This window comes from Hipposideros armiger, unplaced genomic scaffold (genome assembly GCF_001890085.2).
Source record: "Hipposideros armiger isolate ML-2016 unplaced genomic scaffold, ASM189008v1 scaffold_796, whole genome shotgun sequence".
Classification (NCBI taxonomy): Eukaryota; Metazoa; Chordata; class Mammalia; order Chiroptera; family Hipposideridae; genus Hipposideros; species Hipposideros armiger.
Genome location: NW_017732146.1, coordinates 676027 through 702307, shown reverse-complemented (window position 1 = coordinate 702307; position 26281 = coordinate 676027). Strand labels below are relative to the sequence as shown.

The window sequence follows — 26281 nt, the reverse complement described above, 5'->3', positions numbered from 1 at the left end:
TTCAACAGGTTTTGTGTGAAATCTAATGCCTCCAAGTGCACAAGATTCCAGACAGAGCTGTGGTGTGGAGAGTGGAGAAAGGACAGGGCTAAGATGCTCACCTATCACCCAGCAGGTGAGAGGGGCCACTTAACCTTTCAGCTTCTGGAAGCTGAATTTTGTAATGAGCTGTCACTGTATTTATCACCTAACAATTACTGCAACCGGATAAGGCGTGAAAAAACCTGGAAAACATTACCCTGCCGATGACACTGGTATCTTTGATGAAGTTGTCTATGGCAGGGTCCCAGATACAATTGAAAATCAGCACGTGGCCTGTTAAATGCTTTAGGTTCCTTCCATCCCTTCATTCTGCAGACAGCTTCTGGCTTACAACATGGCAATTGTTCTGTCAGATCACTAAAGGCAGTCATATTATTAGAACATCCTGATCCTGACTTTATGTATGGTTCAGTCAAAATTACATGTGGCTGGTTCAGCGGTAGTTCAAGAGGAGCACAGAGTGAAGCCTGAGTTGTTGCTAGGTAACGTTACTGCCTGCCCAGGTGCACCCCAGAAGCTGGTATTTAATTTGAAGAATATACCATGGTCTAAGGTCTGTTAGTTTCATAAAAGTGATTTTGTTGGCATGCTTCAGGTGGAGCCAGCTCACAGCATCAATATAATGATAGTAATTTAAAATAATAATACAACTGGCAAATAGACCAGAAAGCTCTGAGGCAGCTCTGTCAGTAGTCTCAGTACATGAGGAGCCAAATTATCACAAGGTTGCTTGTTGTCTACAGAATCAGTATCAGGCTCTTGCTTGATCTCAGAATGTTACTGTCAATGACTTGAGGCACTGTTGTCCACAAAAAGGATAGTCTGGCTAAGGGATTCATACTGCTTGGTGCACACTGCCAAGACTCTCTTCCTTAGGTCTTCCAGGTTGATGGGCTCTGGCATCCAGAGGGCCTCTATGACCCTTTTATTCTTTCTAATACTTCCGTGTCTAACCAAATCCTGTTCACACAGCCTTTATCCAAACAGGCGTGATGCAGCCACGTCATTTTCTTCTCACTAACCTACAATCACATGTACATCTTCATCGTTACTGGACCCTCAGATCAAAGGGTTTGATATGCTGCCACAGACTTCTTTCTATTTTATATCTAGATGAATGATTTCTTGGCTTACTTCCACAACTGACTAATTATATACATTCTATTTCACTAGTTTGCATGCATTTTGTTTGCATTTTATTAGTCTAACTCTGAAAGCTACCTTATTTCCAAGTTCTTTGAAGATACCTAACTGGCCTACCTCTATCCCTCCTGCTCTCTATTCTGACAATTGATTTGAGCCCAAGCTTTGCAATAAACTAACCTGTGATTCAGCAGACCCATTAATTTCATTGGCTTCAATACGCTGTTAATAAGATGGGCACAATATTTCCCCAATTTATAAGGATACAATTTCTTTGAAAGAGGGAACAGTGAGCAGGGAAAGAAGAGAATGCGTTAGAAAGACTGAAAAATGAAGGCACGTATAATTAAATTCTATATTTTTAATATCAGATCTGTAAATCTATGAAATGGGATTGTATTTGGGGAAAGGCAGCTGAATAACATAATATAATCTGCATTGTTGTAAATCTAATTTCTATTATTGTTGTTATTTGAAATTATGTGATAAGAAATTTTAGATTAAATCAGCACCTTAATTTCCAGCCAAGTGGTATGTATTATTTTTACTTCTTTTCCCTCCCTAGTGGTTATGGTGAGTGAAGGGAGACCTGAGAATGTTAAATAGTTTGCCCAAGACCCTTAAAACTAACAGAACTGTTATGCACCCTTTAACTACTCAGTGTCAGATCTCCAGATTAAAACTTCAAAATTCAGGCCAAAAATCCAGATATATAACCTTTGTAATGATGAAGCTAGACTTTTAAAAAATAGGTATGCAACAAAGTGTTCAATAGACATTGATGTAGATTGTCAGAGGTCAGGCAAAGGTTTATCCAGGTTTCCACACGAGAGTATTTTTCCACTAGTGAAGCAGCGCTTTCAGACAGCTTTCAGAGCCTGTTAAGAAGACCATCTATCCTTTCCTGCTCCCAGTCCTCATTCTTTATCAGGTAATTTTTGGAATTCTGTTTCTCCTCACATTTGATCTCAACTATGAAGAGGACAATCTTTCAAGATGTATTTTCTATAAGCCAATGTATTGATTGCAAACCAGGCTGACATCATCCAAAATTGCTCTCTGTATAAAATTCTGTCTCCACCCTTTCAGCAATCTTGACAGAATCAAGACACAGTCTTGATAGGTGACTTTTGGCCCTCAAATAAAGCATTATAGTGTATTCTGTTTCTATTTTTCTTGACTTCCTGCAAAGCAATTTTATATCCCTTAGGAGCCAAGAAGCATTTCCTGTAATTAGGGTTAGCTACTGGCACTTGCTCCCTGAAACATTCATCTGTCCAGCTCTCAGACTGAAAGGACTGCACTGGAACTGCAGGTTTTGCAGCAGGGTGGTCATAGTCCTCCTCACCCTGGAATCCTGGGCAGGAAGTTCTAGAAACAATGCTTCAACTGTTTCTTGAGTTATTATAAGCCCTTTTATACATTAATTGAAATTAATAGGAATGAACAAGGGGACTCTTGGTTAGCGCTCAACTGAGCTGTCACTGATTAACTCTGTGTAACTTATGTTCTCTGGGTCTTGGTTACTTCAACAACAACAACAAAATACACTTGAAGTGATTGAAAGCAGGGGCATCTAAGGACTCTCTGGGGCAAACACTATTAGCCTCTTTGTACTTCTCTCCATTTCTCAGCCTTGTTTGGGTCAACAGAATACTGGTGGAAATGATTTACTCCACTTTTCTGGCCTGCCCCAAAATGTCCCATACCCTCTCTCTTCTTATCTGCACTGCTGTAAGTGAAGGAACTTGAGGTGATGGGGCCACATGATGGAAGAAAACAAGATCCCTGAGGATAGTTACCCAAGAGACCCATTGACTGTCACAGGAGGAGGAGGAAGAACTAAACTGTGCTGTGCTAACCCCCCAAGATTATAGGGTTTACTTGTTACTGCAGCTTACTGCGACCCTCACTAACATGTTCTTCCAGCTCTAAGGAATGACAGAGTACAGGGCAGAAGTAGAAAGAGACCTGGACACAGGAAGGAGGCACTAGATGTACACGTGTAAACCTACTGTTTAATTGGGTGTCATACTCAAAGATGCTTCTCTAAATGAGCCAATGTAAGACCGAGGGGGCTCTGGGCAATACTAAAGGAGGCATAGTTCTTTTTGGTGTAACAGTGACTCTGTGTGTGTTAGAAGACCCTGGTCAAACCTGGAGAAATAGAAAAAATAAAAAAAAAATAGAATAAAGGCAAATTTTGGGAAAATGATGACATAAATCTCCCTCATCAATAAGAGAACTCAGAATAATTCTAAGAACAAAAAAAGCTCATTGATTCCTGCACTTGTGATGTTTGTATGGAGATAGTGAGTACAGAGTGACCATAAACTTCTCAGTGATTGTAATATTTTTGTTTTGCTGCTTCTAGAAATTTTTTTTTGTCATGTGGAAAGTGATTAGGTTTGGGTGGATACTAATCATTTTTGGGGAAATAGACATGTTCTTAGTTTAATCCTTTTTCAGACTGAATTCCCACAGATAGCATTTTCATTTTGACATATTTTTACTGAGTGAAAGTACCATTTTCAAGAAACCCCCAAAGCTTCATATTTTACAATAAATGAGGCCTCTCTGTGGGAAAAGAAAGCCACAGAAGACACTGGAAAACCACATGGCCCATGTTAAATCAGGGAAAATGTCTGGTAGGGATGTGAAAGCCCATCTATGCTCTGGGGTCACGTTCTGTGTTCCAGCTCCTGTTTACTTTCTGGACCTTGGTCAGTGTCTTTTTGACAGTATAATTTCTGTAATGCAGCTGGCCTTGTGACCAGTAATCAAACACAGAAAGTCTCCAGCAATCCCATCCAGGGAGCTCAATTTTACTTGATTTAAATAAGAAAGTTAAATCTCCATCCAGACGTGCCTCTCACCTGCAGGACACTTCATCTTTGAAAATGCTTCCAATTTTCCAGACAAGCTCAAGGGATCCACAACCTCTAATAAAATTCCTGTCTGCACTAAATTGCCCTCTACTTGTGATTTATGCCTCAATAAAACTACATCTTGAAAAGGAGAATTGGTTTGATTCTTATGCATAATTTATGCACATTTTAGTTTTGGAATACACAGCATTTATGTGAGGGGGGAAGGTCTTTGTGATGTGACAGGTATATCCACATCAACAGAACTAAGGACAATGCAGGGCTATAGAAATGATCTCTGACACCTTCTAAGCACTGGACTCCCATTCTAACTGAAATCATATCCACAGCCCAGAGCAGGAGCTTTAAGGTTTTCCGAGGCTCAGAAACACCACTGAGCTTGCTAAAATTGTGCATTCTTGGTCTTCACCCTAGATGCCCTGAATTAGAGTCACTGTGAGTAGGGTCCAGGAAGCTCTCGTTTAACAATATTTACAGGTGATTCTGATCACATGAGAATTGAGACATATTCTCCAAGTTAGGAGATCAAGCTGGGTTGTAATTTGTTGGCTATCACCAATTAACTATTTGTGGAAAGAAAGGGAAGGGAACTAATTCTTTTTGGATGCCTTTTTTTGTGTGTCCAGTATTGTACTAAACACTCTGAATATATATTTTTTGTTTAAATCTTGCAACAGTCCAACAAAGTTGGTATTATTATCCTCATTTTGTAGAGGAGAAATTTGAGGTTCAGAGAGGGTATGAAATATTAAGAAATAACAGGGCAGAGATTTGAACCAGATCTCTTTAGCTCCCAAGAGCACACTTTTCCTACTAAGCCACACTTGCTGACCGTTCTGCTGGGCATTTTCCATGTGTCCAGCATTGGGGCAAATGTTTTAGGGTTCATAATGGTTCACTGTTTAATCTACTGAGAGATATGATGAGAAATTTCTTAAGAAGATAATAGTAAGTTCTTCCATTTACTTGGGGAACTTCTGTTGTGGACACTGCAGTACACTGACCAGAGACCCTACATAAGATTGATCAATTATTCTGTCAGCTCCTGAAAACTTGGCTACTGGCAGCTCTCAACTGGTTCCCCTCCTGAGACTGTCCTCAGCTGAAGAGAGCCTCATAATGCACACCATGCATCCTCTGTGGGACAGCCCACATCCTAAGTCTGGTCCAGGCAGGGGTAGAAAGGCCCAGCCCCTTGCTTCAGCTCTAGACAGCTCTGACAGCCCACCCCGGCATGAGAGGGCCCAGGCTGTTAGCCAGGGCCTTTATTATAAACATACTGCAGTCTGCCTCTTCTTCTGCCTTATCCTGCATCCTCCGCTGCTTGTAGGTGTTTCACAGAGAGCTCCTCATAAACCTCCTGCATCCCAATCTCTATCTCTCCTGAGTTTACTTCTCTGGGAACTCAAACTGTGATGTTGTTAAATTGAATTTTTCTTGTGGATAAATTATGCTTCAGTTTGGGCAGTGTTATTAGTTGACTGTGTCCCCCCTCCCAAATTCATATGTTGAAGTCCTAACTCCCAGGTATCTCAGAATGTGATGATACTTGGAGATAAGTTCTTTTAAGAGGTAACTGAGGTTAAACAAGATCATTAGAGTGGATCCTAATCCGGTATGATATGACTAGTGTCCTTATAAGAAGAGGAGATTAGGACACAGACACACGGAGGAAAGACACAGAGGAAAGACCATATGATGCAGGGAGAAGGTGGTCATCTGCAAGCCAAGGGGAGAGATCTCAGAATGAACCAACCCTGTGACACCTTGGTCTTGGACTTTCAGCCTCCAGAACTGTAAGGAAATTAATTTCTGTGTTTAGTCACCCAATCTGTGGCACTTTGTTACAGCAGCCCAAGCAAACCAATAAAGGCAGATTTAGAGCTACTTCTTCATTTCAATCCCTATTCTTTCATCTTTACCTTCACAGAACAATCTAGAAATCTGAATGTGTTAATTTGTCATTTAGATGTAAGGAGGTAAGATGATAATTTTCAGTAGTTAAGAGTTTTCATATTCCCTAAAATATGTCAAAATAATCACATTTTTAAAGGGGTAAAAAAAAAAAGAGTATGTGAATTATTCCACTTTATTGCATCTCCCTTTTTAGGACTTTATCACAGACCTATGGCAGATATAAATACACACTGTAACAGCTATTTTAGACCTGCAGTGGACTTGTATTTGATGGGAAAGAAGGACAAAATTTGCAAATTCTGTCAGTCAACACTTTTTGGTCCCCTGTGAAGCAATAGTTCAGTCTGGTTTTAGATGAACCAGAACAGACCATGTCCAACTGCCAGCTTCCTGCCTTAGTATAAAGGGGAAAAGTGAGGAATGTGCCCCCCTCCCCAAAAATCTACAGTTTAAAAGATTTTTCTTTCAGTTTTTCCATGTTTCTCAGCCAGCCCTGTTTTCATCCCCAGCAGTGCATTGGGCAATGTTTAACTACTAGCTCTCTGAAAATGAAACAAAACCAAGCAGTCCCATGTGTAGTTTTTGCTGATTGCTGTGGTGTAAATACCCCCCCGACACACACACACACACACACACACACACACTATGACAATTAACAAGCTACCTAGGTCAACTCACTGAGAAGCATGAGTACAGTTGGTCTGGCTGTGGAACTAGCTGCCTCCACACCATTGATTCCTTCCGAAAGGCACAATATGGCTGCCTGGGGCTGGTGCCTGGCTTCCCTGAAGCCCTCAGGTGTGAGTGTACTCTCTACCTTCTTCTCATTGACATTTGCATAATGACCTCAGGGCTTGCTGTTATTTGCTGAGTATTTTTTTTTTGTAAGGGGCTTACTTTTAAGAGTATTTATAAGTTCAGCATAAGTTTCTTTAAAGGATTTTATTGGCCATGCCCTCATACTGTATTCATTGTTGCTTCTGGAACCAGAAAAATCTCAGCATCACGGAGCTCAGGAGGGCAACCAAGCCTCGCCCAAGCTAGATTCCCATAGGCCCAGTCTGTTACCTACCAGGTCTTTCCTCATGTTCCACTTCTCCCTTTAGGAATTTCTTTTAGCTGTACAGACTTCACTTTTTATGTGCTGTACAACTCCAGGTTTCACTGGAATCCTCTACTGAGGCTTATGCTCAATGAGTCTGTGCCAAAACATAACTCTAAACAATTTACACTCTCATCCCTATTTTATAGGTAAAGAAACTGAGGCACAGAGAGGTTAAATAGCTTGTTCAAGGTCATACCACTTGTTAGTGGCTGTGCTGAGGTTCAAATCAGACAGTGTAAATTCAGGTCCATATTTTTAACCGGCACACATCCCCCAAAACAGTAGCAGGAATATATCCTTAGGAAGCGTTAACGACAAGGAAAAAATACTCCTTTTTACTAGGTGATACTAATACTTTCCAAATATTTACATTCTAATACTTAGTCTAACATGAAGTTACATGTAAGTGTTTTTGTGTGTGTTTGTGTGTGTGTGTGTGTGTGTGTGTGTGTGTGTGTGTGTGTGTGTGTGTAGAATGTTGAAATAAAGTTTAATGATGAAAAAAACAAACAAACCCAGAAGTGGTAGAATTGAATTAATGACCTCAAAGAACACTTGGACTCTGAATATAGATAATTTTAAAGCAAATTGATTTCAGGCAGTAGAATTGTCTGTTTTCCAGGTCTAGAACCCAAAAGGTGAGAATCAACATGCGTTTGAAATAACACAGTACTAATGTTCATTGCAGGGACTTATATGGAATGAAATACTGGCTTCCTTTATAGAATGTTATCTCTCTCTCTCTCTCTCTCTCTCTCTCTCTCTCTCTCTCTCTCTCTGTGTCATTTGTCCTATTTTTATTTTCATTTAATAAAACTGGCTGAGTTGGTATTAAAAAATGAGAAGACATGGTTTTCATTTCATTCTTCATTAAGAAATTAATATTCACATCAAATGACTTAAGAAATCACAAATAAATGTAATTTGTTCCACTTCAGATTCATAATTTGGTTTGGTTGAAGCCTCTGAGGTGCCCAATTCTGTGACAGATTTTTGTCATAGAATTTTAGGACTAGGGGGATTTTTAAGAGGTCATTACTTCACTTTAAAACATTACAGTGATATGACAATCGAAATGATTTTTAAAGACTTCCACAGAAATTCTTTTAATACTTATCAAAATGTGTAAAGAAAACTTTTGTCATTTTACTTAACTTACAGCAATGTCCTTGCAAATGAGGTCCAGCCCTCTTTGGAATTGGGACCTGGCCCAGTGCTTTCTTATTTGTGCTTATGGTTACTTTTCCATGTGATGCAGATAACAAATTAATGATGTCAGCACATAAAGGAATTCACCTTTTTTTCTTTTGAGCACATGGTACTTTATGTGCACTTTCCCATTTCAATTTCAAGATAATCCTCCTATCGCCATTTTGCAAATTTGGAAACGGAGATTCAGAAGGGTCAAGTAACTGGCTTAAGGGTACTCTACTGATAAGTGTAGGAGTTAGGACATAAAGCCAGGTCTGCCTGACCCCAATGCCACCACACCATACAATGCTGCCTGCTTCCCTTAAAAGTCAATTAATAGGTGCAATTACATACCAGTTTTCTACTTAATTTCCACAAAACCTTTAGGGAGCCTTAGTCAGGTAGGAGAGTTGACCATTTTAACCCTAACCACCACGCTAAGCCGAGTTGGTTTTCTTGTGGGATGGCTGAATGGAAGTGAAATGGTTTGACGGTAACTGGCAGACAGGGAAGAAGCACTGGAGAACTGGCTAATCCGTAACTGAGGTACTCAGCCTCTGAATAGTTCAGTGAGTGTAACTTCCAGACTTGCTTGGGCATTGGTTATACTGAGTATTCCAGCTGTAACCCGGAAGACTGCTTCCCCAGAGATTTCTGAATGGAAGAGGATTTTCCGTGGGCATCAGTGTACCCATATGAAAAGACTCACCTAACAGAGCAAAACGTGGAGGTCTAAAATCAATCTTTTAATTTCAAATATTCCTTGCAATCCTGGGTGAGAATGGAATGCCATTTGTATTATCGTTTCAATGGAATCAGTCTGAATTGAACCGGACAAAAAGGATGTATGTTTTTCCCATCACTACTCACCCTTGCCCACATTTTCCCAGGCGGTTCCTCCGTTAAGCCAAGGAATGCTGGAGCTTTGGATCTTGCAAAGGTCAATTCCAATGTTTTAGTCTGCTGACCAGTTTCTTCCTTTTCATAACTCTACTTTAAAGAATACACGATGCTCTCATGCCCGCGTGTGACATTATGGAATTCACAGCTTCCTGAACCTGCAAAGAGAAGTTAAAATCATGAAGAGTGGGTAAACCCTTGGGAAGGCTGAGGCACTTTTCATCACTTAAGGATTGCATCATCGCAGTTGGAAAAGCCAAATCCACAGCTTCATGAATGGAGTCCATCATTCATTCATCCATTCATTCATTCATTCATCAATGCAATCAAAGAAAGCAATTATGGACCTCTTAATACACATTAGCTGGAACTTCAAAGACGTACAAAATATGAACCTGTCCTCAAGGAACCGCCATCTAATAGGGGGAACCAAAAAATACAGTGCCATAAAATGTCACAGGTACTCTGGTAGAATATGAAGTGGGTCTGGTGAAGGCACAGATACAGGGAGAACGTAAACTTTGGGAGGAGTCTTGAGTGATGTTTGCCAAGTGTTTCTTATTGGAGCAGAAATGTAGAAGTGAGTGATCCTTCATTGTCTATAATCCACAACTTTAGTCCTGTGGTTGATTTAACTTGTTTTTCCCCTCCACCCCACTGCCTCATTATTTCCCTTTAAACTAATCTAATATGTTGCTACTTGTATCATTCTGAAGCCACCAAACATGCCTGATGCTACCTCTCATCAGCAGCTTGTGAAGGTTGCTGGAGCCATAAGCTTTTCTTGTTTCCTGAATATGAGGAAAATGGTGTTTTGGCAATGTGGCTTATAAATAGCTCAGATGCAAACCCCACAATTTGATTTTTGGGGAATAAAACTGGCTGAGCTTTTGGTTGGTTAATATTGTCCAGTTTTTCACTTCCCTTTCATCATCTTGCAGCCATAAGGTTCAGTTTTGGGATGATGATGATGATGATGATGTGTGTGAGTGTGTGTGTGTGTCTTTCTTCATGGACCATATTTGAAAAACCTTGATACGTAAACCATGTGGGGCACACAGAAATTTTTTTGAGGACCAGGAATCTGAATATTTGTATAAGGAAAGTGTTTTTCCCATCAAGAATGAAAAAAAACCCACAATTAAATGGATGTGGAGCAGAAAAATAAGGATTGTGTCTGACATATAGTAGAAGTTCAGCAAATGGTGTAATGGACTGATCTGGCTGCCTTTATGGGGAGGAGAAGTCTTCCTAGAACTGCTTTCCAAACAAAAGATAATTGGGAGTTCGTGTCTTTTCACTTCTACAAGAATGAGAACAGCCTCCTATAATTTTGGTTAGATAAACACAGTATTTATAATCGTGGTTAAGAGGGAGGGAAAGGAATTTTCCTCTGAGGCACTTGCAGTGGCTAGGCAAGAGGGCATGGGCTTATGACTCATTTGCTCTGTCTGAACTCATCCATGGTCACCCAAGAATCTTGACCTCAGATGGTGGAGAAGACCAGTAGTGAGAGCTATTGAGTTTCTAGCATTCTGTCCATTTCCCCTTAGGGATTCACACCTTGAGGAGGCATTTTAACTGCCCAAGATGTCTGAGCTTAAAGGCACCCAGTCAGAGAGGATTTGCCTGTGAGATCCCATAAACTACAGCACTAGGAACTCTATAAATATACTGGGAATGCCAAAAAACTGTATATACCGTATTTGCCGGTGTATAAGACGATTTCTTGGCCCTGAAAAATATGCCTCCAAGTGGGGGGTCGTCTTATACGCCAGGTACACTTCAGATAGACTGCCCATATAACAAACTCTGTATTTTGAGTGGAAATATTAGGGGGTCATCTTATACGCCCAGTCGTCTTATACGCTGGCAAATACAGTAAGTGGACACTTTGGTCCACGTTGCCCAAGCTGTTCTCTGGACTCTGATGGTCACCACTTTGAACACCTCTTCTAATTGCAGAAGTCAAATGTGACTTGTGTTCATCTCTTGTTATGGGTATACAGTTTTCCTTTCTTAAAATGCGTGTACATTTTTTTGGCACTACATATATCTATAGCTATATCTATATCTATCTATCTCTATCTATCGAGAGATATCTCATGAATTCTTTATTGTGAAATATAACAACCTAGAGAAAACTGTATAAAATAAATACAGAGCTTAGTAAATTGTTATAAATGTAACTGCTACCCAGGCCAAGCCATAGAATACCACCAGAACATCAGAAGTTTTCTGGGTGTCTTTCCCATAAAACCAACCATTTTCTTTCCTTTAAAGGCAGTACTGCCCTAAGTTCCACATAGGGAACCTTGTGTTGGGCCTTGTGTTTTGAATTCCTGACTCTCATCCAGCTCTGTCCCTTTCCAAGGGGACAGGAATCTGTGGGGCCAAGAGGCCATGTCCATCATGGACCCACGACTCCTTTTGTAAACCATGTGCCAAGTATAGGGATATTTCGTTTCCTCAGGCAAATGAGTTTATGTCCACTCCCAGGTCTTCCCAGGACTCTGCCTCAGGTCTACCTTCCTGAGGAGTCACCTAGGGGCAGATATTTGTAGGAGGCTGTGGATGACGGATAGACTTTAGGACTAAGGAGGGTACACACATGAACACAAAGACCCTTGAAGTATGGGATGGAGCAGAAGATAGATGGTCCCGGGGTCTGCGGCCAGTTCTTTTTTTTTTTTTTTTAATTTTTTATTGGGGAATTGGGGGAGGGGAACAGCTCTGGGGAATTGGGGGAAGGGGAACAGACAAGTTGCTATCCTTTTTTCTTTTGTTCTTCAGTCTAGTTGTGGAGGACGTTGCTTCACTGGCCCAAGTTGGCACCATCATTGCGCTCTTCCCAGGTGAGGCAGATCAGTCGCCGGCTTCTGGACAGCTGCTCACGGCGGCTCCTGGCCACTCACGCTGGCTGCTGGCTACACACGGTAGCCCATGGCAACCCACTGCCGGCGACTCACGGCAGCCCAGCTCCAGGTTGAGCTGTTGTTCAGCATCTTAGCTGTAGAGGGCAGTGTCACTGGCCCTCATATGTGGGATCCGAACTGGGGCCCTCTGGCGTCCCAAGCCAGCTCTTAACCATCGCACCACTTGGCCGGCCCTGGGGCCAGCTCTTCTTGTGTCACATGTTCCAGCGAGAAGCTCTAAGCAGTCCAAGAATTCTATTGTCCAATCTAACTTTCCAGGCTGCCATGAAGGTATATTTGTCAAGGTAGGAGGATAAAACATCTTTTATTAACTTGTTGGTTTAATTTACAACTTTTGAATATTTAGGCCCGTGATATGAAGTTCTCCATTTAAGCCCCACCAATGCTGGGGGTGAGCCTAAAGATAACTGTCCTGACAGTTATGGGTTTCCCCTCTGTGCTTTCTTCATACTTTAACCCCTGAAGACTGCTTTCTTACATACTACAGTCCATTTCCCTAGTTTTGAACCATGAAAAAACATATCGTACAGTACATATTTTTTTATGTTGGCTTCTTCCACTCAGCATTATGTTTGTAAAATTCATCTATGTCATTGCCTATAGCTGTAGCTTATAATTTTCACTGTTGTATAGTATTCCATTATATGGATATCCATCCATTTTAATGTTGATGGACAACTGAATTGTCTTTGGTATTAGGCCATCATGAATAATAGTGCTAACTAGATCTTTACCTATTCCTGTTGGACATATACCTAGGAATGGAATTGCTTGATAATAAATATACATATCTTCAACTTTAATGGAAAATGCCAAACTGTTTCCCAAGTACTAATCTATATTCTCACCGGTAGGGTATGAGAGCCCCCATTGCTCTTGATAATGTTTGGTATTTCTTCTTAGTTTTAGCCAGTTTGTACTAGAAAGATTTTAAGTATAGTACTAAAAAGTCTCTCTCTTTTTTTAATTTCCATGTTTTGCATCTTAAGATAGCAAAGCAATTCTTTTTTTTAAGCTGATGTATAATATTGTATGTCAACTATAATTGAATATATATATAGTCACAGGATGTGGAGTATAGTGTGGGAGTGGAGTCAAGAGAATTGTAATAGATATGTACGATATGGGGGGGAGTGGGGCGGCAGATTGGGGGAAGGGGGTTGTCACTTTGAGGGGTAAAAAGTATAACTATTGCACTGTGTTGTATGGCTGAAACTAATTTTTAAAAAATGTTTGTTTCACAATAAAAAAATAAAAAATAAAAATAAATAAAAAACCAAAGGAATTCTAATAACTTGGAGTTCCGAGTTGACTACTAATAGCATTAGTAGAATCAATAGAGGTATCTAATAATAATATTAATAATATTTATAATATCCACATTTTTTATTTGAAATATGGTAGCTAAGAGAAAATCTATAACTTTAGAAGATTCACAGTAATAAAATCCAAATAAACAGGGTTGGCCCATACGGCATTTAAAAATAACACACAGATCAGCAGGCTGGCCTAGAGGGTGAACCAACACACCAAACATGTGGTTGGCATTGACATCCTTTCATAGGGTCGCATATGTCCCCAGAGCATGCTCTGACAGTTGTGGCAACACTGGGCACAAATTGCTGAATTACCCAGCTGGGACCAGTCAGGACCAATTTAGAGGAGGAAGATCAGCTGGGGGAGCCCATCAGCTCACAGCTCATTAGCATGCTACATCTGGTAACATCTGTTCCTCCAGGAGATAGCAATAACCATGTGCCCTGGTCAACAGAAATCAAGGGACAGGCTCAAACCTTTCAGCAGAAATTGTCACAGCCTCCTCACTGCCCGCTTCCTTCTCCACCTCCTTGGGCCCCCGAGTTTCCTTCCTCTTGCCAATATTCGTAACCTCCTTGCCGCTTTGTCCTTTTAGTGCACCCTCCTGGGCAAAGCCCAGCCTTGGATGAACTCAACTGTTTACTTTCTCTACTTCAATTCCCCAGCTGTTGAACATTTCTGGGAAAGTCACACACCCTGTAGATGGTGCCACTGTAAGTTTATGGTCACCGATGCCATCTGGGCCCGTGTTCCTGTTAAGCAGCCCTTTCACTTTCCCTGGTCAGCCCACCCTCCCATTCTCTTATTTTTCTATTACAGTGGTAATAGGTCCTCTTCTGTATTGATGCACTGTGTGCCTACTTGAGACACGCTGGCTGTTGTCTGTTAGGCACAGGGTTATTTCAGACTTTCTCTGCTCTCCTTAAGTCTCTGGGTTTTTTGCCTGCCCTTCTACTGAGCCCCAATCCCATACTGCACTGTCAGCCTCAATAGGCAGTCTCTCATCGGGCTTCATGAAGAAAGCTGGCACCATCTGAAGTGAACTTTCAACTTCCGTCCTCTACTTCTGCACATTCACTTTGCATCTACACTCATCCCTTTCTCCTCCACATGTCCTTGTGACAATAAAGGAAGTGTCTCCTCTCGTGCTCAAGCTAATCCCTCTCCCTGGCTGCAGTGCCTTCCTTTCTTGCTTTTTCAGGGGGATCTTTCTATGCACCCTCTCTCTCTCCTGACTTCTTTCCAGCAATGGTCAAATAGACTCACACTTTCCCCTTAAGCATCTGGTGTCAGGGTCTTCCTTGGCTTAACCAAGACCTTCATCCAAACCCGGCAAGAAAAAGTGTTATGGGTTGAATTGTGTACCCCTCAAATTCATATGTTGCAGTCTTAAACCCCCCCAAATCTCAACATATGACCTTATTTGAAAATAAGGTTGTTGCAGGTGTAATTAGTTAAAATGAGATCATAATCTCTGTGCATCTCAGATTCCTCACTTGGGATCTGAGGAGTAGCTGGGTCACTTTTGTGGAGTGCGGTTCCCACATCTGTGGGAACAGAGGTGGCGGGATGGGGGAGGAAGATGAGGGAGAAGGCTCTGAGCTCCTCACCTCTCCTCTGACCCAAGCAGCTCCAGTCTTAGCTGCTTTCGATTTTGAACCTCTTGGTAATATTTGGCTTAAAATGGTGTTTCATGGTTTCAAAAACAAAATAAAAAATTTAATTCTGACTTAAGTGGTATTTCAGATCCTTCACAACTACAATTGACTATGATTTTAAGGAAGTTTTACAAGTTTAAAGCACATGGGTTTGAGGAACAGATAGCACAGATATTCCTCAAAAAAAAAGCCTGGTTTAATAAAATTTATTTCTTTTCAGTAAAGGAAATGTATTAAAGGACTTACTAATGCAATTTTAAGCCTTTAAAGACATTCACATAAAACAATCTTTTGGGGACCACATATAGGAATTGGGGATTTATAAATAAGCTCACTGTCCGCATGGGGCTATGGGACCCCTGTGCAAGCAAGCACTTGCACACAATGAATAGGACTTTTAGGTGATGAGCTCTTGAGAGTGGTTGTGGCTGCTGCATCTTTGTTTCCTGGGATCTAGCTTAGTATCTGGTACACAGCTGGTGTCCAGTAAATATTTGTTGAATGAGGACATAGGATGAAGTAGACTCTTTTCCTGGTGCTCTGTGAGAATTCTTAGAGATAGGAAAGAAAAAGAACTTCTTTCTAAAGGAAGGGGCAGGTGGGGTGGAATCCAGAAACAAAGATTAAGAGGGGGTGGTGCTCCTGGACAAGGCAAAGGTAAAACTGTCAGGCCTTCTGCCTTGGAAGCGATAGTGCAAATGCCATGCTATCTACTGAAAAGGCACAGAAGCCAAGCATTTATCAGCTGTGAACATCATAAATGCAGTGCTTCTATCTGGTTACCCTTTCACCACCTGGGTAGTGTCCTGAGGGAATAAGGCCTAACCTGGGTCAGATTTATGGGAAAAGGTATCAGAAAGACCCTCATCTGGGACCAGGCAATATTCCCCCTAGGAGGACACCAAAAGAATGAAAAGCAGAGCCCAGCTGGGCTGAGCCGGCTGGATCCGCCTCACGGTCACGTCTAAGGGCAATTCTGGGCCCGGAACGACTGCAGCCGGCAGAGCACACTGGCTGTTCACTGTTTGGTCACTGATAGTAGCTGAAATAGAGGCCTATTGAAACTAAACACTTACTAACTTGTCTTCCTTAGTAATTTCATTTCCCAAGGCTGTAGAGCTTATACTAAGATGTGCCTGCCAGCCGATGAAGGAGCCCGTCTGCCACGTTGAGATTCAAACAGTTTATTTTGGTAGGTAACTAAGACAGAAAGACAGAGTTAATTAAGCCCTTCATAAAACAGCCCTTCAGCCACCTGCTTGTGGAGCAAAGTCAGATTTTCTGCTGCTCTTTGGCAGAAAGCTTGTGTTCTTCAGCTTTCTCTAGGGCCTCATTCAGTACTTTAACCTGGTTACCTATGAAAACTTCTTCTTCGTTATGGTATATATTTTTCCCATTTGTGTAAAAACAATAAATAAATACCCGTGATCTTGTCAGGCCCTGCCAAAGAAGAATTTGTTGGGGATTTAGTACCCTAATACATTGGACACAGTTGAATTTGGCTTAACAGTCAAATTGGGTGGTTTGGCTCAATTCAACCAATTTAAATGTCTTGGCATATAGCTTTGCAAATGACCTCGGTTCTTTCAGAATGATCCCTGGGGGGGACTGGCTTTTAAGTGAATTGGAAAATTTCAGGTATGTTTTAAAGATCTACAAAACAAGCCTTTCCTTTGTTTTAAATGGGTAAGACTCAGTAAAGAGAGTGAGATGAAGAGGACTGGCTATTATTTCACCTATGCGCACATTTAAATGTGCACCCTGGGGGCATAGCAACCAAATAATTCATGTTTTAATTTTTTTTTTACAAACAGCAAGATATTCCAAACTACAGCTAAAACCCTGACCAAGAAAAAGGGCATGGCAACGATCATGAAATAAATAAGTGTGGAAGTCAGAGTTCTAAGTCCTTTAAACCCTTTTGCACTTAGGTAATGTCTTGCTGAGTTCATGGCCCTGATTCTTTTCCTGGTCTTTGCCAGCAAATTTTTAGGAATCTCCTGGCAGAAGAGAGGACATTGTTTGCCACACCTTCCACTCCTGTAGAGTTCTTGGAGGCTGACTATTTACAGGGACTTTCAATTGCCTCCCTCACCCATCTGGTATTACTTTTTATTTCTTCTTCTTTACTAAGCTCTGACTCATTTCTGTCCAGACCTTTAGGTTTCCTGAAGGTCTTGCTCCCCCAGACATGGTGCCCCACCCAGGTAACTCAATTTGCTGTTATCCATGAGGAAAGTCTAGGTCCCCAGCCTCAGAGAAAGGGACCACGATTCACTCAATCATTCAAGTCAGAAACGGAGAGGTTTCCCTTAACACTTCTCTTATTCTCACGCTCCACATCAAATCAGTAATGGGCTCTTGTCGTTTCTAGCTCCTTAGGGTCTCCACTCCCTTACTCTCCCTCTCCCCTCAATCTCTCCATCTCAGTTCCCACTCTTAGCTCATTGTCTCTCTCCTGGACTATTGGAACTGTCTTCACTCTTCATTCTTAAAGCAGTGGGGAAAGCTGAAAAGTTTTAACTGGGAAGAAACTTGCTCACATTTCCTGTTATAAAAATCACACTGAATCTAGTGGATGAATTGGAAAGACTGCTGGAGTGGAGGTGGAGAGAAATCTATTACAACGCTCTGCTAGAATCCAGATGAGAAATGAGGAGAGTCCAGATTAAGCCCAGACACAGACAATGAAAGGAGAGGAAGTGGATATTTAGCAAGTAGAATGGATAGAGCATAATGACTGATTGGAATTAGAAGGTGAGGGAGAGGGAATGTTTGTAATAAATGTCTCCCAGGTGGAAGCTTAGGAGATTGGGTGCATGATAATATCATTCTGAGAAAGAGGAAATTAAGAATTAAGTCCGTGAGAAAATGATAAATTTAATGTGACATGTTAAGCTCCAATTTTATGTGGGAAATACACGGGGAGAAAATCCATAAGCAGTTTATATATACAAATCTGGGATTCAGAGAGTAGTGTACATTGAAGATACAGATTTTGAAGTCATGAGTTTATAGCTTAAAGTAAGGGAAGGTATGACATTGGCTGGACAGAGCTTATAAAGTAAGAAAGAAAGATGGCAGGCCCTTGGGGAATATCACCCCTAAAGAGCACACAGCAGAGAAGGGGCTGGAGAGGTAAAAGGAAATTCAGGACACTGTCCTGTTAAAAAAGCAAGAAGGGAAATAATTTGACAATTAAATTATGGAAGTTTTAAGGAAGCCAGTTTCCATGAAATGGTGAGAACAGACGCCAAATGCTACTAGTTTGAATAGTGAATGAGAGATGAGGAATTTCAGACAGTGAGTCTAGACTTTTCTGTCCAGAAACTTTACTGTAAAAAGAAGAGAAATGGGAAACAGAAGTGATAACACGAGAGGTCTTAGGCCCAGGTCAGTGCACAAGAGAAGGGAAAGGCACCTGCAATGAGTAATTATATGTGTCAGATTGACCAGGCCATGGGAGGCCCACATATATGGTCTAACTCTATTCTTGGTATTCCCATGAGAGTGTTTTTGGATGAGATTAATATTTACATAAGTAGACTGGCTAAAGCAGATTGCCCTGCTTAATATTTGGTGGGCCCTATCCAATCAGTTGAAGGCCTGAATAGAACAAAAGGGCTGACTCTGCCAGAGGAAGATAGAATTCTTCCTGCCTGAATGTCTTTGACCTGAGACATTAGCTTTTTCCTGCTTTCAGACTCAAGTGACACATTGGCTCTCCCTGGGCCTGCCAGCTTTCAGAACTGTTTCAGGTCACACCATCAGTTCTCCTGTTCTCAGGCCTTCAGGTTCTTCAGGTTTGGACTGAAGACCATTGACCGTTCAGGATCTCCAGCTTGCCAACTCACTCTGTAGCTCTTAGGACTTGCCACCTCCATAATTACATGAGCCACTTCCTTAATCTATATCTATATCTATCTATCTATCTATCTATCTATCTATCTATCTATATATATATATATGCTAATATATATGCTATTGCTTCTATATGCTATATGCTAATATATAGGTATACTATTATTTTTGTTTCTATGAGGAACCCTGACTAATACAGCACAGAATGGAAAAGAAAAGAAAAAAAAATAGAACACAAGGAAAGAAGGGAGAATGAGAGGAAAGTGTGGGATAAATGAGGTCCACGAGAGCCTACGTGCTCTGAAAATGTAGGCAAAGGGCGGGTGACTGTTAAGCTGTCTGTAATCTCTGACGGCATTGATGATTCATTCATGTTATGTAATTAGAATTAGCCTTCAAAGAGTGCTGTCTTGGAGTTTCTTGTCTTTCAGAAGCAGGACTTCCTAGCTTGGCTTGTTTTCTTGTTACTTAGGACCTGTTGCTAGCGTAAGGTCATACTTAGAAAATTGAACCTTCAATAAAATTACTCAGAGACTTGGCTGCCTTCCTCCTGGCCTTTTTGTCTTTATGTCGAAAAAGAAACAGCTCACTTCTCTAAAATGACATTACACATCACTTTGAAATATATCCTAGGCCAGACCTGAAACCTATGGGGTTTTTTTGATACTTGTGAAAAGGGAGCTTTTATTTTAAAACTATGCAAAAAAAATTGTTTTACTTTAAAAAGCTTCTCTGATAACCTGCTGACTAGTAACAATAGCAGAGGTGAGAATTTGTCTAGCTCTTACCTAATTCATTTCTGCCACGGTTATGAAAACCACAGAAACCACTAGGGCGATTTAAATGAGAGGTTTATTGGGCACTTAAAATTCATTTCGTTTCTGCTCCATTTTTATAATCACTTTTCTTATAATATTAAAGTGACAAAGAGGGACCATTTTATTTGTAAATGTAGCAGAGCCGTTTGGAATATCTGCCCAGCTCAAAAAGATTCCCTTGGTTGTTCTGCTCACTCACTCAGAGTGGTGGGTTCCAGGTTTCAGTTTGGACAATATCATCATACTTTATTGTTTAACAGCTGGCTGGACCTGGGGTGGGTGTTTGACCCAAGTTTAGAGTCCAAGTCTTTTGCATACACACTGAGTCACTCACACAGTCCCTCTCCAAGAGTGAACTCGGGAGCATGGCTGCGTTTCTGCCTTTGGTGTCATGGGATATATTCTTGTCCTTACAATGACCAGCGCCGCAAGTCTCTTCCTTTCTCGCCACCCCACTCCCACCTCCACCAAGCTGAGTTGTACTATATTTTATTACTTGCAGCTAAGAGTCCTAATTTATTCAGTTACAATAAAATAACAAAAATATCCCATCCTTAGCTTGGATAATAAAAACAGGATTAAAATTTTCAATGGTAATAGCCATGGACAGTGCCCTGGGGGACCCAGTGTCCTGATTAAATAAACAGGATTAAAAATTTCAATGGTAATAGCCATGGACAGTGCCCTGGGGGACCCAATGTCCTGATTAAATAACCACCTATACTCGCCAACATCTTCCTTATCCCAAGAAAGCCTCAGGAATTATTCCCACAGCTGTTCACACTGTTGCTGGAAGTATAGTCAGTGCAATGCCTATGACAGAGAACTTAGCCAAATGGATCAAGGTTACATGTGCATATACCCTCTGATTCCATAAGGACATTTGCAGGAATTAATGCCATAGATAAACTTGGACAGGTGCAAAGACACAGTACAAGGCTACTTGGAAAAGCATTGTTGGTAACAACAAAATACCAGAAACAACCTAAATTTCTATTAATATAGAACTGGTCAAGTAAATTATGGGAACTCATACAATTGGAGTACTATGGTGCTGTACAAAAGAATGAATAAGGTTTTCATGTACTGAAAGATCTCTAAGATATGATGGTAGGTGAAAAGGGCAAGGTGCATAACAGTGGGTTTTGTAGGCTATAGTTTGGGAGATAACATCTATTCAAACATCTATATATTTTCTCATATATATAAATTGAAAAAAACTCTGGAAAGAGAAACAAGTAAATCAACACCAATAGTTTACTTGTGTGTACACATGTGTGTATGGCGGGGAATAACGGTGGGGACTAGGCAGCTTAGATAGCAGACAGGAGTGGGAAAGAGACTAACTGCATATCTCTTAAGGTTTTAAACAATGTTATACTGTGTGTTGTCAGCTATTCAAAAGAGGGGGCAGAAAGAGGGAGTGCTGGAGGGGAGAAAAGAATCAGGAGGAGGAGGAGAAAGGGAGGGAGGAGGGATGGAGAAAGAGGGAAGAAGAGGGAAGGAGAGAGGGGGGAGAGAGAGAGAGGAGAATCAATGGTTACCAACAAAAATCATACCTTTGTTTTATCAGAATCTGTTGATTATTCTTTATAAAGAAAATGTTTGAAACTGCTTTCTCTTGTGCAGAAAAAGCACTGACTCTTGCAACCAGGGCACAGCTGTGGCCATCGCATTGCATCTCAAGTGTCCCTAAGTGGCAGGAATCCCAGCAGAGCTAGAATCTCTATCATTTCCAGCTATGTCTACCTCAACCAAAGACAACCTTCTCCTGGATGAATAAGAGGAACCCCCTACTCCATGAAGCATTGATTGTAGGAATAAGACTGACAATTCCTTCCCTGTGGATAAAGTCTATTGTTCCTCAATTCCACAATGAAAAACATGTTTAAAATTTTCCTGTGTCTGAAAGAGTGAAAGCCGTAACTCAAAATGCACGCTAAAGTAAATGATCTTATATTGCCATTTTCTTGAAATAGATTTTCCTGGAGGAGCAGATCCTTCATCCTCATTACCAGCAACAGGGCCTGAAGAAGCAACTTAAGGGTCTACATGGGGCTGTTTCAGGTAGTGTTGACAAATAAAATACAGGATACTTAGTGACATTTGAATTTCAGATCAACCACAGACAGATAATTTGTATACTAAGAAGTATTCATTGTTTATCTGAAATTCAAACTTAACTGGGTGTCCTGTATTTTTATTTTGCTAAATACATCAACCCGGGCCCCAGGGACTGGCCTGCTGGAGCGGAAGCTCTGGTGGCCAAGGTTTCAGTCACAAGGAGGAAGGTCTGTTCGTCTCTGTCATTCCAAGGAAACGACAAGCAAACATCAATCATCCCAATAGCAGAGACCATCTTTCTAGTCATGAGGTGGCCTGCTCAGGTGCTCTCTGTGACCTCCATCAGAGAAAAGGAGTGAGCCTGTCCCCAGGGAGGTCAGCTTTTAATCTGCCCTCACTGATTCAAGGCATAGAGCACACTCATGAAATACCACTCAGGGCTCTTTCTTCATCACAGGGGAAAATCTTGCATGTGGGAAGACCTCCTGGAACATACACCTTTGGGTTACATGCAGTTAATGTGAGTGGCCAGGTCTGTGATTACAACACACACGATGACAATGACATAATGACACAGAAGAGAGGTGTAAACCCCACAAATAGTAGGCCTGTCATCTCTGAATCTCGGTCTCCCCAGGTTCCAGCTTGGTGAGTCAACAGTGTGTCTTCTGAATTATCTATAGAACTGGAGGCACAAGTATGAATATGGTTCGGCTTTCTGGAAAAGGTGGGCTCATGGAAGAACAGGTAAGGACAACAGCTGTGCTAGGTCAGGGCCACAGGAGAGAAACTGGCTCTTTCCTGAAGCTGCAGCTCACCAAACACAAGCCAAAGTCACCAGCAGCTCTGTACAAGGTTTGAGCAGCGAAGAGCAACCCTGACGTCATGATTCAGAGATGTTGGATTCTCCACACACTGTGTGGGTGAATGGCTGGGGATGTTTATATCACAGAGACTGGTTTTCAAGTGCAGTGAACCCGGTGAGGTTTGTAGGGCAGACATACAATTGCTTGCAAATAAGTCACAGGCACAATGAGCAGTGTTGTGTGTTTCTTCGCAGGTTTTCTCTTTGGTCTCTCAAGGGAGCTGGGAGAAACTCAAGTCTGAAACTCAAACCAGCCTCAGCCACTATTTTTCATTAAACTAGATCTAAACCTCAGGAGATCTGGAGTATCCACTGAATTCTAATGGGAACGGAGCCCTCCAAATATTATTCTTATTATGTTTTGCTAATATTTTTCGCTGGACACACATCATACCAAGATGTCTTGGACCCTTTACTTTCCCAGATTATTTGGAAGCTAAAGTGAGCAGACATCCAGCTTCCGGGCTGATCCAGGTTTTTCATGATCTAGCCAGAGCAGGCAAAGATTCCAGGAAAAGCTTCCAGGGAAAGCCCGACTTTTCTGAAAGTATCTGCAGACAAACAAATGCAATGTCACGGGCTAATTCCCTTAACTAAACTGAGCCGATGAAAGTGCTTTGTGATTTACTGGCAGGTAGGCTGACAGTGGCCTGGGTCCTGGCACCTGAGGCCTGAGCCGGGGGGAATCCTCCAGCCTTTCGAATGCTCCTTGACTGCAGAGAAGCAGGCAAGGTCCAGGGCATCCAATAGGGACTAAATTTTTGGAATCAGTATTGCCAGTCAGATACAGGGCTGAGCCTTTCAGATGTGGGAGAGAGATCAGAGTGCTTTCAGTGTCTCCCGACCCTTCTCTCTACTCCTGTCTCTTTAACACTCACCAGAAACCCTAGCATAAAGTAGGAGGGCAGAGTTCAGTGTTTCTCAGGTGAGATCCACAGATCACCTGCATCAGAATCACTGGAAACACTTTCTTAAAATCCCCATTCGTGGGGCCTGCTCTAGACCTATCTATTGAGTTTCTGCAGGGAAGGCCTGGGAAGCTGCATTGCTCACCAACACCCACCACCACCACACCAACACCTCCAGGTGATTCTTATATGCACTCAAGTTGAGAAGCATTGGTAGAAGTGAAAGGGTCTCAGATTAGCAGATTAGCATTAAAAAACCGGAGTTCAAATCCATTTACTTCCTGGGCAAGTTACTTATTAACTCCCAGCCTCATTTTCCTACCTGTAAAAATGGATACACTATTTTATTTAAAAAAATGGGTGCACTATTCTATGGAAGTTATTTTTTTCCTCTCTCTCTGAGAATAAAATGAGATAAGACATACAACAAGGCTGGAAAACACTGAGCTCTTGCTAGATATTAGTACCTAGTACCCTAGAAAAGGGAGGGTGAGCTACCAAAATCTTTGTAGGCTTTGAGATGTATATATTTTGCAGTAATTTGCAAAGGCTTACACATATAACTCTTTTGGATGGACACAGAGCAAGGAGACTTAGCCACCAGTGGCTTTAGTACCCACTAAGGCCTTACCCACACACCCATAGGTGGGGGATACAGGAACACAAAGCAATCAAAAGGGGCACATTCAGGGTCTGGCCGAGTGGCGCGATGGTTAAGAGCTGGCTTGGGATGCCAGAGGGCCCCGGTTCAGATCCCACATATGAGGGCCAGTGACACTGCCCTCTACAGCTAAGATGCTGAACAACAGCTCAACCTGGAGCTGGGCTGCCGTGAGTCGCCGGCAACGGCATAGGCTGCAACCCCTGCTGCAGTGGGTTGCCATGGGCTACCGTATGTAGCCAGTAGCCAGCGTGAGCAGCCAGCAGCTGCCGTGAGCGGCCGTCCAGAAGCCGGTGACTGACCTGCCTCACCCGGGAAGAGCGCAATGATGGTGCCAACTTGGGCCAGTGAAGCAACGTCCTCCACAACTAGACTGAAGAACAAAAGGACAGCAACGTGTCTGTTCCCCTTCCCGCAATTCCCCAGCGCTGTTCCCATTCCCCCAATTCCCCAATAAAAACTTTTTAAAAAAAGGGGCACGTTCAGCAAAGCAGACACTGGCTAATATAAGAGTGAGATAATAAGCCCAGCTAAGGCGCATCAGGAGAGTAGTGTCTTTCTTCTACAGGCATGCTCCTCAGCAGGGGCCGCGAGTTCTAAGTCACCAGTTCTCACGGAGGGTGATTGTCTCCCCCAGGCGACATTAGGCAATGTCTGGAGACATTTTTGATTGTCACAATGGGAGGTGTTACTGGCATCTAGTGGGCAGAGGTCAAGGATGCTGCTGGACATCTTACAATACAGAGGACAGCTTCCTACCACAGAGAATTATCTAGCTCAAAATGTAAATAGGGCCAAGGTTGAAAAAGCCTTCTGTTAACACAGAAGACTGAGTCATGGCAGGGTGGAAGGAGGCCTCCAGGTGGTTAAACACCTCCTGAGTGACAGCCGCCTGCTGCTGTATTGCAAAATGTCACAGGTGAACAACAGAACCAGTGTCCTGCAAGCTGGCGGGTCACCCTGAACCACTTCCGGTGTCATGTATTCAACGTAGCCAGTTTCCTGCTTGTTTCCACAATGAAATGATCAGAAAAAGCATTCCCTAGGCTTTTGGAAAAGCAGAGATTCTGTTCTCTACAGGAGAGAAAGGAGGCTGTCTCAGTTTTAACAATTATCTTGTGTTTTAACCAAGAGGGAAGAGCAATGAGAAGGAACTGGGAGGCTGTGCTGTCCGACAGGGTTTACCAACCTAAGGGTCCAAGTCCAGGCATATGAACTAGACCACACGGGCTTAAGGGGATGCTCTGGAGGACGCTCAGGATTGCGATCAGATCCACATGGTCATTGCTTTACGATAACCCTTTGCTAGTATCTTGCTTCCCTATTTGATTCTCGGCGCTGTTGCTGGATCTCTCCAGGTGCTTCCAGTTTAGTGTATCAGTTAACCAGCATTCAGGCGTTTCTCCCTCCATTTGATTCCCCCTCCACTTGATCCCTTGTCTCTTCTTGTCTCCTGTTTCCTGACATGGCCTGTGCTCTGGGGCTATACCGCTGGTTGCCCTGGACTCTCCCCACCCAAACTCCCCTGTGTGCAGACCCGGCTTTCTGGTTTGTGTGTTTGTTTCTTTTTTCCTCAGGGCCCCACCCAGATGCCCCAGAATCTTTTCACCATTTTCTCGCATGCTGCCTTTCTGTTTGCAGGGCCAGCATCATGACGTGTGGCCTGTATGACAGGACTGCATGCTCAGAAAGACCCCTCACTGGGTTTAATGCTCTGCTGTCACCATATTAAAAGTCTTAATACAATTTTGGACTTGCATTTTGTAAGTGAATTCTGATGGGACAACAGAGCATGCACAGAACAGAACAGGTACATCCAATATGTGTGTCTGCCCTTTCTTGCTACCCCATTCTCATAGAGCGTTCACCATGAGTACAGAATTCTAGTGGACCCACACTGTGTGGGAGTTCTCGGAGATAAAAGCAAATGCAAGCTGAGTGTGTTTTGTCTAGGACTGAGGAAGCTGGGGAGGTGAGGGATGCCGCCAGCCCCAAAAGGCCACACTT

The 26281-nt window shown here is 42.2% G+C and overlaps 1 protein-coding gene across 1 annotated transcript in view; it reads right to left on the bottom strand.

The window, feature by feature from the left end:
* NEDD9 (neural precursor cell expressed, developmentally down-regulated 9) overlaps nucleotides 1–26281 on the bottom strand; it is a 196374-nt gene that overhangs the window by 114349 nt on the left and 55744 nt on the right. Inside the window, exon 2 of the mRNA XM_019628479.1 lies at nucleotides 9157–9344. Within this exon, the coding sequence (XP_019484024.1) occupies nucleotides 9157–9168 (12 nt within the window). The 5' untranslated portion in view covers nucleotides 9169–9344. The remainder of the gene's footprint in view (nucleotides 1–9156; nucleotides 9345–26281) is intronic.